This window comes from Glycine max, chromosome 3 (genome assembly GCF_000004515.6).
Source record: "Glycine max cultivar Williams 82 chromosome 3, Glycine_max_v4.0, whole genome shotgun sequence".
NCBI lineage: Eukaryota > Viridiplantae > Streptophyta > Magnoliopsida > Fabales > Fabaceae > Glycine > Glycine max.
Genome location: NC_016090.4, coordinates 38,737,647 through 38,750,684, shown reverse-complemented (window position 1 = coordinate 38,750,684; position 13,038 = coordinate 38,737,647). Strand labels below are relative to the sequence as shown.

Here is a 13,038-nt window from a genome sequence, read left to right as displayed (position 1 = left end):
CTTCATGTTATAGGATAAATCAATATAAATATTGTGCCTGAATATATTTTTTTTATCTTAATTAAGACAAACTTTTCTTTTCATAGTTTTTTGAAGTTTCTATAAACAACAATATCTTTTTGTCGATTTGTTTCAAAAATAATAAAATACTAAAATTTAAACAGTTTTCTATAAATTTAATAAACTATCTTATACTTACATAATTTTAGGTAACATTTTATAAACCTTAAATTAAGTTATCAATCAATTCTATGCAAAAATTGAAAATATAAAATTGATTAAATGATTAAAAAAATCACAAATTCAATCGTTTTCGTTAACAAATTAATCATTGATATTTGTCCTAAAAAAACCAACATGTAAAAACACAGACACGCATAAGAAGAGTTATGAGACACAACCTTAGATGGAACATAGAAAGGTCCAACTGTTGGTTCGATTCCGACTCCCATCCCATCCCATCCCACTGTCTTGCTAAAAAAGAAAACCCCAAAAAAAAAGTGTTTTATCTTTTTCTCCTCAATACAAAGTGAAGCATATAGTAGAAAACAAACGAACACGGCAATGCAAACGCGCGCAGCGTTGACAACAAAACCACAAACCAATTAACCGAACATGAATTCCGATTGGGACAGCGGCGGCGGTGGCGGTGGCGCGACGCTAATCCCTGGTCTCCCAAACGACGTAGCGGCGTCGATCCTCTCGAAGGTCCCCTACTCCCACCACGGGAGGCTCAAAGCGACATGCAAATCATGGAAACTGCTCCTCTCCTCGAAATCGTTCTTAGCCTCGCTGAACAAACGTAACCACCTTCTCTGCATCTTCCCGCAAGATCCTTCACTCGCTTCACCCTTTCTCTTCGATCCGAACTCGCTCGCGTGGTGCCCGCTCCCTCCCATGCCCTGCAGCCCCCACGTGTACGGCCTCTGCAACTTCGCCGCTGTCTCCGTCGGGCCCCACCTCTATGTCCTTGGTGGGTCCCTCTTCGACACGCGCTCCTTCCCCATCGATCGCCCTTCCCCGTCCTCCGCCACGTTCAGGTTCAGTTTTTTTTTTTTTTTAATGGGCAAATGTTAGTCATTAGTATTGTTAGTTTTTGTTACTGGAGATTCGAATCCGACCTCTCTCTCTCCTTACCTTCTTCTTTTATCACTAAACCAACCTTATATCTCCCGTTCAGGTTCAACTTCCACGACTTCTCGTGGGAGCCACGCGCCTCAATGCTGTCTCCCAGGGGGAGCTTCGCCTGCGCGGTGGTGCCGGCCGGCGGGAGCATTTATGTGGCCGGCGGGGGTTCGAGGCATACGATGTTCGGGGCGGCCGGGTCGAGGATTCGGTCGGCGGAGCGGTATGAGGTGGGGAGAGACCGGTGGGTGCCGATGGAGAATCTTCCCGGGTTTCGCGCCGGGTGTGTCGGGTTTGTCGGAGGGGAGGGGAGGGAGTTCTGGGTGATGGGGGGGTACGGCGCGTCGAGGACGATTTCCGGGGTGTTTCCGGTGGATGAGTATTATAGGGATGCGGTGGTGATGGGAGTGGAGAGTGGCGCGTGGAGAGAGGTTGGGGATATGTGGGGGAATGGGGAGAGGGTCAGGGTTGGGAAGATTGTTGTGGTTGATGATAATGGATGCCCCATGCTTTTCATGCTTGATGCCAATGAGATTTTGAGGTATTTTTATGCTTAATTAATTAATTGCTATTGGTAATTGATGGCTCTTGAGTTTGTGCTTATGCTTGTGCATTACATTACATTGATTAGATTATTCTGGTTGTTATTGTTGAATTTTGATGTTGTGAAAAGAAAGGAGGCTGGTTGGCTTACTTACTATTGGGGGGTCATTCTTTGTGTTGTTTTGTATTATGGTTTTGCTGATTAGAATTGGAACAAGTGTGTTAGATGTTTAGGCTGTTCTCTTAAAAGGAAAAAGGTTTGATAAGTGGAGTGGCATAATCATCTTGGCTTTTGATTTAAACTAGTTCTTAATGTGCGTTTCAAGTTTTATTCATGGATAATGATTTTACTATGTCAGTATGCTTTGTTGTGTTGTTTGTTGGACAAGTTTGTGCTTGGTATGCGTGCTTCTTCCCTTTTTTGTTAAGCTTGAGCTGTCAATTATACGTGTTAGTTGTAGATTTTCTTCTAAGAAATTCGTTTTAGGCACTTGTTTGGTGCATGGTAGTCAAAGTCTTATTCCATGTTGTGTCAGATTCTGTGATCCTATTCACAGTTAAGAACACAATCATATCTTACTTTTAAAAGATCACTGAATCTTCATTTCTAGCTATTCTCAAATTTTGTACCAAAAGCTTGTTAGTGGATTGGGCAGAACAAAATAATACCACGTCCAGCCCACCAAAACTCACACACTTCAACTTAAATCACCCAGTTCAGCGTACTCGAACCGAATTTCACCTTTTCCTTTCAAATTCATGCCCCTTTCAAAAACTACGAGACTGAAGTGGAGTGTGTCCTTGGGTAGCCTATGGTGCTGTGTTACTTCAGCTCAACAACGGAGTGTAATTGATAATTTGAGATGGGTGATGATGTAACTTTGATCAATATTTTCGGGATGTGGGACTTCTAGACTGAATTTTTTGGTTTTTTTATTCCCCTGTTTCTGGTTTGTGTGTTTTGTTGTTCATGTGTTCTCTGCTGGGTTTCCCAGTTTGTGTTACTTGAACTGAACTGAGTGTTGGTTTTCCTGGTTGCAGCTATTGTTTCTGAGCTGTATTTCTCTATTTATGTCCTCTGTCATTTCTTGCTGGCACTTGGTTTGTCTTTAGTAGTTAGAACCTAGAAGCATTTGTTTCACAGAAGGCTTGTCTTGTCTTTGGTAGGTTAGACTGTTGGAGGCCTTTGTCTTGTTATAAGGCTCATACACATTACATGATCTTAAAATATTGTCAAGCAAAATAATTAAATGACATAGGGAAAAGGACAAGTTTCAGATTTCTTTGATTTGATGAATAAAGAGCCCAAATTTGACTCCTTAAATGTACTATGACTATAAACTTGTAGTTGCAATTGTGATCTTGTATTGTACATGCGGGTTGTTTATTTGCGTTTTGAACTTGTTAAAACATCTGTTTAGTTACTTGTGTCATTAATATGTACCCTTTGTTAAACATGTGTTTAGCTACTTGCAACAACAACAAAACCTTATTCTACTAGGTCCAATATATTTGTCTTGTTTAATATGTACCCTATAATATCATGATTGGGCAGATGCAGATTTGGGTTTAATGTTGTGTATAGGTCTTAGGTTTAAAGCTAACGAGTTACAAAAGGGTAGTGGTTAGACTACTTTCATCATGTTACCACTTAGAAACTTGGCTCTATAAACTATAATCAATTGCGGTTTTCTGGCAATAAGTACGTGTTATTAGGAAAAGAAATTATGTGTGTAGTCAATAGTTGTGTCTTGTGTCTGTCAATCAGTGTAGAAAATATTTGCAGTTATATGAATGCTGTAGTGTGAAGTGTAAAATGTGTAGAATAAATTATAAATTATTCTGATGTTTGCGAAATTCAAATTGATTATCCCTTGAAGTTTGGAAGACTTGAATATGAAACTCATGAAATTCTAATTATGAAGACATGACACTCGTATATAGGATAATAGAAATTTGTGCCAAATGCTTCTAATCGCACACATTGCATGTGCATACAATCTATTTTTGTAATTTTTTGAACTTGAAAAATTATGTTTTTTTTTTTACTCTGATGGATCTTGACAAAATGGACAAATGAGTCAAGCATGGTCAAAAGTTTTGCTTAACTGACCAATGGTTATGTAGTGGGGAGTGTTCCTGCCTCTTGCTAGGCTATTTGAGCTCCATTTATTCAACGTTTAGGAAGAATCATGATAAGGGTTTGCTTTAATACACTTTGAGATAATTAAATACTTATATTGTTTACTTAGCTTGCTTATGAGTCATCTAGTAGACCATAAGTGGAATGCTAACCAACAGATATACATTGTTTAATCCCTTGTATTATGTATAAGGTCCATTTGGTGGAAGAATTTCATGATGTTTAATAAGAAACTCATGAAAATTTTCCCGACATGATGATTTCTCAGCTGTTGAAATCAAGTTTGCTTACTGCAAACGGCCTTTTGCTTATAAACAAATAGGCTAATATTCATTAAAACACAAATCCTAATTGATTCTTGTGCTCCACCCCCCCCCCCCCCCTCATTGTAAGTCCCTGCATTCCTGAACTGCTTGTAATCCACCTACTTGAGTAGTGATCATGCAACATTCTTGATGGCTCATTTTGTTTACTTGTTAATTACAATTCCAAAACTTCTGAAGTTGTAAATCTGTCTTTGACTTCTTTTCATGACGAATGTAGATATGACATGTCTTCTAATCGTTGGCTATACGAGTCTCGTGTGCCAAGAAAAGCTCCTTACAATTCGTCCTTTGGTGTTGTTGTGTTAGACGGGGAGCTTTATGTAGTGACACATTTATGTGTCGTTGATTTTACAGAAACACGAAGGTCCAGACAACATAAGAGGGCAGGAACTCTGTTCATTCAAATATATGACCCAAAAAAGAAGACATGGAGATCGCTTGTTGCAAAATCACCTTTCCATTACCCTATAGATATTAATAGTGCTGTATTGAGCTCAATTTGTCTATGAATAATGTTGCATCCTATTTGTATAGTATAGGGATCACTTCCAAATTGATTGTGTATCGCATCATTTGATCCACCAGATTCCATGTAGGTGGCTTATTTGTATATTTCTGTATGTAGTATGTCTTGATCGGGGCATTCACTTTGTATTAGTTGATACCATCTAAATTTGGATACAAGTGACGTATAGTATCAGCTTTTTCTAGTGTTGTAATCCTGAAGTACTGAAATATTTATAATGGATAAAGAAATGAGTGAAACTTGCAAATTTGCTTGATTTTGTACTCGAGTTGAATTAGTGCCAGTTTTGAATTACTTGGGAGACATCTCGGCATCTTCCTTGTCACATCCACTTCACATTTACAAAAAGTTATTAAAATATTCATTTTTCATACACATTTAGATTTCCCTAAATTATAGAAAAAACGCAGTTTAAGAAAAAAAGCTCTTGAAAAATCTTGATTATAATTTCTTTAAACATAGAATAAACTAATACAAACACTTGCATTAGGGTTAAGCCTTGCTAACTTCAGAAGCCTTCTTATTGTCCCATTTTACTCCAATTTTGAAAGGCAGCAAGCACGCTAAAAATTCTTATGAAGTAAATTAAGTTTATAAAATTTGTACTTTTTATTCATTCATAAAAACTTAGGTGAGTAGGGTTCCGAAAACTCACAAGCTCAGAGCATGCCTTAGGACTCAAAGAGTGCTTATAAAGGTATTTATGGATCAATTTTCAACAAAGTTTTTACATTGATAGTTGGAATTAAATTTTTTGGAATATGAGTTTGTTCCTTGTCAATTGGATTAATCTTTGTTGGCTTTTTACATGTTTTTAAAATTGATTGATATTTTACTGTATTATTTTATTATTTCTATAAGTAAATTTCTGTTATTAGATCACAAATCCAATTAGTTTTTGAATTATTTAAAATCATTAATACATAATCATACACCTGTCGGTTAATTTTCCCCCCTCAAAAAGGAAAGTCATTTGTTCACAGAAATACTTGTTAATTTCTTTGACGTAGTTACCCCAGGAATCAGAAAATTGAAATTAGATGCTATCTGATTCATGGGTAACGTAAGTTTTGTGGTCCATTAAATAAACGTGATACGTTTTTCTACCTAGTTGACGTTGTAGGTAGACAAAGATGATGCCTTCTAGGACAAGAAATACGAAACCATGATACCATCTGATCCATAATAACTTTCGGTCATGATGCAATTGCTGTTTTCCTTGCACCCGCTGAGGCATGGGGCATATACCACAGTTATTGAATGAAGATTGAAGACCGTATAAGAATTTGTTGGTGATGTCGCCAACCTTCTATTCATTCCATATATGACCCTATGATGACCGTACATAATTGTTGGTAATCTTCAGCTAATTAAATTGATAGTAACAAATTGAACGGGGAATATTACTAGAATATAATAGTGATTGATTTAAATAAAATTTTAATTTTGAAAAGTAAATTTTTTAAACTTTTTTAATACTTCTATTTATTTTATTATAAAATAAAATGATGAAATATTTATTAGTTTTTTCATTATATGAAATTTTTGTAGAATTGATACTTAATAAAAATGATTGTTTTTTTTTGTTTAAATATATGCTTAAACGACTACTTTAAAGTAACTACAGTCAAGTCTATTATCTTCAAATATGCTATACTAGGTAGCTGGTAGGAACCCGTTGACCGTATTCTTTTCATTGTGATTTGTGAGCCTCGTGTCATGGCAAAGCAAGGAAAATTAACGTGTAAAGGTGAAAAAACACCAAATGCTGCAATATATGCATATGCAGAGCAGCAGAGCCATCAAATTTTCAATTTCTTTATATTATGAGTTGGATTGGGACTTTATGTCATCAAAGGGCCCTTATACAGGAATGAGTAATCTAATTACTGATTTAGATGTATAAGTGAACAATTATGACACGAGGACCCTGTATTGTATAAGGGCATATGTGCTTGATTTGACCATAATTACAATTGTGATGTGTTTGAAGAGATCCCAAAAGTTTGATGTCGCAATCATAATTATTGTTTGCGGAGCATAAAACCATGACAATGAGTATGGCTATGACTATTACATAACACCAAAAAGTCACTTGAATTAGAGATTAAGTTGTATGGTCACGTAAAATAAGCTTATATAATATGAATTAGGGCATTAGAAAGCCAAGATGTAATCGATCTGCCCTAAATGTTTGGGATTGGAATTTGGAAGACCGAAATTATAATTAAAAAGATTTAAATATATTTTTGGTAACTGTAATTTATTTATTTTTTATTTTCGTTCTTATAAAAAAAAATTTAATTCTTGTAAAATATATTTGTTTTATTTTTCATTTTAAAAGTAATTTAGATAATACTTTTAATAATAAAAAATATTTAAAACAGTAAGAAAAAAGATATTTAAAACAAGGCGAAAAATAAAAAAAATATTTTATAAGGATTAAAATACAATTTACGGGAATGAAAATAAAAAAAATGTTAAATTATAAAAAAAATTATAAATTTAAGCCAATTAAAAATTACTTAATAAAAGAATAGACTAAAAATATAATCAAGTAAAAAACATGTAGCCATGTGAGAAGTATTGTAATTCACAAAAAAAAAAAAAAGTGAGAAGTATTGTAAAATTTAATATCATATTTAACCTAGTTTTATTCTCTGGACAAGTTCAGTCGTCTTCGTTCTCAAACACATGTTGCGCGTGGAAGGCATTTAAGGGTCCGAGGTTTACGGTTCTAATTTTCCAAGCTATGTTAGAAACAACAATGTCAATACGCGGTTTATTTTAAGTGCATGTGTTGTGTATGTCCACCTTCCCCACCACAACATTATATATCTTGGGTACAAACTCACTAACATTGTAGTTCCAACAAAGAATTGAACTCCTTCAAAGGCTTCCTTCTTTTGTTTCATTTACATAAAGAGAATAAAAACATGGCTTTCTCTTACATAAGGTTCCTCTTCACAGTTCTGCAGCTTCTGCTTATCATGCTCACCATTTTTGTTGCTTCTCCTGAGTCCAGAGTAGCTTGCTGGTCATTATTATTACATCGTCAGTGATCGAGGGAATACAAGCTTCTTTTTGGGTCGCTTCCAAACGCTCCTGCACCACCATCAGGTGGATTTCGCATTCATACCTAATTAAGCCAGCTTTAAATGGACCAGCAAAAAACAATGAACGAAAAAAAGTTGTTGCACATTCATTATCTATATAGTGTTTGTATGTTGCAGGAATTTGTCCTTAAAAATTGATAAAAATATCATTTTATTCTTTATTAAACTATCTTCTTACTCTTTATTAAATTATTTAGTATAATAAAAATATTATGTAATTATTTGATTTTTAAAAAATTTATCTTAAGATTTTAATAATTAACTAAATAAATGTTATTCATTTTCATCAAATATAATTTTCAGGATTCTTAATGTTTCTATGTTATCCCTATTTACATTTTGCAACCCAACTAAACAAAAAAAGTCCAAGCCCTATATTGTAACATTGTACTTATAACACTCACATACACACATGAGAAGGGATCATATCTATTAATTCAGCAAAAATATCCTTAGCAATAATTCAGCTCCTTGCCAAATTTGTCCCTACCATTTAAAACTCCCCACCCGTGTCTACCTTGACATCACCAACCAATCAGAACTTCAAGATAGCAGATTTCCAAAAGCAATATCATGCAGAAATTAATGAATTTGCACCCTGCATGCCTACAATGAATATACAATTGTTATATACCACTTGAGCAGCGGGAGAGCTATTGGCTCTGGATAGTTGACGTGGACGTTCCAAAATTAGCTCAATGAGAGATTAGCTTTATCCGCATGACCAAATAGAATCTGCCTGAAACAGAGACTCGTGTTTAGTTGTCATTGGAAGAAGGAGATCGACTACATCAATTTTCAACAAGTTTTTTTATCCATAGCCACGAATAAAATTGGATGTCTTGAGTTATCTTCTGGTGATCAAATACACCTTGCCAGAACACGCATGAATTTCATGTCTTTCAGAGAATCCAAATTGTTGCAGTCCATACAATCATTCTCACTTTCCCTCCTCTTTTATTTATTGCCACCCCAAATTTTGAAGAAAATGCATATCCATCTTGTCTGGCAAACATATAATGTCACCAAACCACCCATAACGACCCTCCAAATCTGATTACTCTAGCTACATAAAATGAGTGTAAACAACTACTCAAACTTGGTATAAAAATGATTGAATGTACAAGCAATATCTTGGAGGTCACTATATACATAATGGAAAGTGAGATCAACGATGAGGCACGTCACGGAGAAGATTGTGATGTTTGACGGGTGAAGGTTCATGGTTCGATCGATTTCAAGATTCTAGGTGAGCTGGTTTATGGCGAAAGCACCTAATCGCTACCCTTCACCACTCACTCGCATCTTAGTACTCATCCTAGTGAATGAGACACAAAATGACAGAGAGATTAGAGAGAATGAGACACATAGATTGGCAGTGAGAAGTCCTGATTAGCAATGGCATGAAACAACTACTCTACATAACTTTGTGTTCAAGTGGTCCCACACATGTATATTTGATCCTAGAATAAATATGATCCCTTCTCATGTGTGTATGTGTGTGTTATAATAACAGTTACATGTGGTCATGATCTCGTAATGCTATAAGCTCGAGCTGAACAAGAGTTTTAACGTGTGTTTGGGTTTCAGTTTTGCTTAATTGTGAATACAAGTCTGATTGAAGTTACAACCATTTTTCATCATCCGCGCGCCATGGTTGGAATGCCGGTAATACATATCATGAATGCATGTTTTGTTTCAATTATATTACAATTTGAGCGAGAAATTAAACATTAATTAATTATAAATTGCTTAATGTTATAGATAATTCATGGATGCATGTAGCTAGTGATAATATTATCACAAAGTCTTATTAATTAGTTTCAATTAATTGAAGAACATTACACATACAAAAAGAATGTGAAAAGAATAATAATATAGGTGCATGTTGCACAAAAACAAAAGCAATAGTTATGAAATTGTTTCAATTAGTAGATGCATGCAGCATGCAGGTTTTATGGCTTGTTATGGACGAATTGGATCGGGACTGGATGGCTTCACAGGGCCCCGTGGAAGAGACTGCAACAAAAGCCCATTGTATTCTCTCAACCACTCATCTTCTTGTAATGCTCTGCAAGCTCCAAATTGAGGAAAAGCTACCAAAATGGTGAAGAATATTAGTAGCATTATGAAGAGGATCATCCTATAAGACAATGCCATCTCTACCTGTGATATATAGTAATAGCTGTAACTGTAAACTGATCGATGTAACAAAAAATTAAATGCTCTTCTTTAGAACTATAAATGTCCTTTCCGCTGAGTTTGGATAACGGATCGGAATAAAATTAAATGACAGTTTGTATGGATATATGGTGAAAGGTACATGGTAGCCCCAAGACATATATATATATATATATAGGGTCGAGCGAGCTATTTGAATTGACCGGTGCCTCTTGTGATTGATGAATTGTTTAGCTTGACTTGGTATTGTTTGAATATTGAATTCTAGCTCTAAAACAACATTGACGAATAAAATAAAACTAATTCAGACGCCACAACACCCTGTTGCTCTAGAAAGTGCTTAATCTATATATTTATTGAAACTTTTACCTTTTGAATATATATATATATATATATATATATATATATATATATATATATATATATATATATAAATGACTCGGTTTTCTTTAACGCGTTACTGTTATAAGATTTTCTATAACAATATTGACTAACTTATTAGAAAGACCCCCTTTTTCTGATATCTGTGGATTTTTTCTCTCTCTTTTTAATTCACAGTTGGTTTAGGTAGAGATAATATTATATGTTCCAAATGTAAAACATGATAGCATTCATGTAAATTAAATTGCATATTTGAATTAGCATACTATTATAGAAGTCAAGCTAAAAAATATAATTAATTTAAAGAAGTTTGATGATAGCTAAAATCGAATAATAAGCATTTCAAGTAAATCACTTCAATTTTTTAAGTTCAATAAACCTTTACTAAGTGAGGTGATACGTAAAACAACTTACATAAATCTCAACTAATTTTTTCAATTAAATTAAAGACATGATTTACATAAACTTAATAAAACAAAATTCTTTCTGATTTTAATTTTAAAACTAATATAAATAATGTTAGATAGATTATTGGCATTGGCCAATCTGATGCAAGTTAATAAATCAGCCAAATAATAAAAAATAGACGATAATAAATTATTTTAAATAGTTTTTCAACAGATAAAAATGTGCAAAATAATGACTAATAAAGGTTTTATGATTATCCCTTAATTAGTTATAGTATTTACATTATTATATATTATTATTGTTAAATATTTTTAGAAAAAATGTATTTTTAACCCTATACAGTTAAATTAATGTGGTCAAAATCTTTATACTTTCAAATTAATGAATTTGGTTATCAAACTTCAAAAAACATGTAAAATCAGTCTTTTCTCTTTTAAAATTTGTCATATTGTCTTTAGGGTTGAGAGGTAGTAAATACATATATTTTAAAGTTTAAGAATCAAATTTATTAATATAAAAATATTAATTAGAACCTTAACCACATTTGACTAAATATATAAAGAATAAAAATACATTTTTCCCGTATATTTAATACATATACCCTGATTTAACAATATAACATTAAGCTGTGAATTTTCAATTCACCAGTTTAATGAATAACTGAATCTAATTTTGAAAATTTTATTTTATTGGCCAAACTGATATTATAACAGGGAAATAAGAAGCGTGTTAGAAAAGGTCTAAAGCCCGTGAATACCCCAAAAAAGAAATTAATCAGATGTCAAAGTCTCTTAACACTGTTTAGTTGTTATTTCTCCAACATTAATTAAAAGAACAATAAAGTAAAATAAACGGCCGCATTGCATTCGAACATGTCGAATTGTCAATTTATTTCCCGATTGAACAATATGCATTATTTAAAAAAAATAAATAAAAAATCAACACCCAGGACTCTTATTAGCTTAGTGAGTGCTCAAGTTCTACTCACCCATATACAAGAATAACCGAACAAATTTACAACATAAAACTATCAGATTCTAGCATCTGAAAAGAATTAGTCTGCAGAGAAGATCTATCCTTGAAGAATTAATTAGTCTGCAGAACGATTCTTTGCACCATTGTTAGTTTCAGGACATGTTTTTTTATCGATAAATATTAACAGATTTATCAGATCAAAACACGGACGAACATAGCATTAACTTTTAGTTGATGCTAAACATTGATTTTGTTGAAGTACCAAGTCACACATAACATTCCTCTAATTAAAATAGTTCTTTAGATGGTTTAATGCCATTAAAAAAATTCTGGTTTTCCCCACAATTTAAGACCTTTATGTGTTTCTGTTTTCCTCATCTAATTTTGATTACTTATAATACAGAAAGAAACTGATTCGTCTGAGCTACACAGCATGATAAGTAAGAACACGTATAGATATCTAATTACTATATTTAATTGTTTTAATTTAAAATATTATTGTAGATGGTTAATTTGTATGTTATCAGAAATTCCACTGGAAGTTGGATGACAGAAATTCTTCCTCAAATTGTGAATCACGCAGACATCCAAACCATCCAAGCATCACCTCCCCTAAACACCAATTCGCAAGATTCATTGACTTGGAAGTTCAGCAGCACTGGAGTATACACACTAAGGTTATCACTACTTGATGGAGAACTTGATTAACAAGGATGATTATAAAGTCCCTGGTGATTGGAACTTGTTATGGCAACTCAAAGTTCCGCCAAAAGTTAAACACTTTATGTTGCGTCTCTTAAGGAACAGCCTTCCAACAAGATAACGTCTTCAATCTAGAGGGGTACATTGCTGTATTTTATGTGAGTATTGCCAATCCAATCTAGAAAATTCGTGGCATGTGTTTTTTGGTTGTCAACAAGTTCAACGATTCTGGCTTGCCTCAGATCTCGCAAGACATCAACAACGCTACAACCTTGACTGATACAGTGTTCAAATTGCTGCAAAATCTCTCCACCGAATTGGCATCAAGTTTGCTATGCTACTTTGGTGTATCTGGCGACGTAGAAACGACAAGATCTGGAATCATATAGACTTGCGGGAACATGTTTCCATCAACCTCACAACGCAGTCTTACACTGAATGGTGCCATGCTCGAAAAGGAAAATCAGACACTTGACAGAAGGAATAGTGCAATGTGGATGCAGCACTCTTGAAGGATAACAGCTCGTTTCCGAGGTCGCCATGGGGAACATATTGGTGCGATAACCCTTCACTTTACTGGAGTACCTGACCCGAGAACTGCAGAAGCATGGG

At 34.2% G+C, this 13,038-nt stretch overlaps 1 protein-coding gene across 1 annotated transcript; it reads left to right on the top strand.

Moving 5' to 3' along the window:
* The first annotated feature begins 372 nt into the window (after positions 1–372).
* LOC100820159 (F-box/kelch-repeat protein OR23) lies at positions 373–4,910 on the top strand. Its single transcript, XM_003520544.3, has 3 exons — positions 373–1,040; positions 1,181–1,666; positions 4,355–4,910. Exons 1-3 carry the CDS (start codon positions 616–618, stop codon positions 4,644–4,646), a joined length of 1,203 nt encoding a protein of 400 aa, XP_003520592.1. The 5' UTR covers positions 373–615; the 3' UTR covers positions 4,647–4,910.
* Positions 4,911–13,038: the final 8,128 nt, after the last annotated feature.

Bases quoted from the DNA above. Each gene is read 5' to 3' on its own strand.
- LOC100820159 (XM_003520544.3), top strand. From the start codon at position 616: ATGAATTCCGATTGGGACAGCGGCGGCGGTGGCGGTGGCGCGACGCTA. The intron at 1,041-1,180 runs GTTCAGTTTTTT...TCTCCCGTTCAG, and splicing joins CCGTCCTCCGCCACGTTCAG to GTTCAACTTCCACGACTTCT. The intron at 1,667-4,354 runs GTATTTTTATGC...TGACGAATGTAG, and splicing joins GATGCCAATGAGATTTTGAG to ATATGACATGTCTTCTAATC.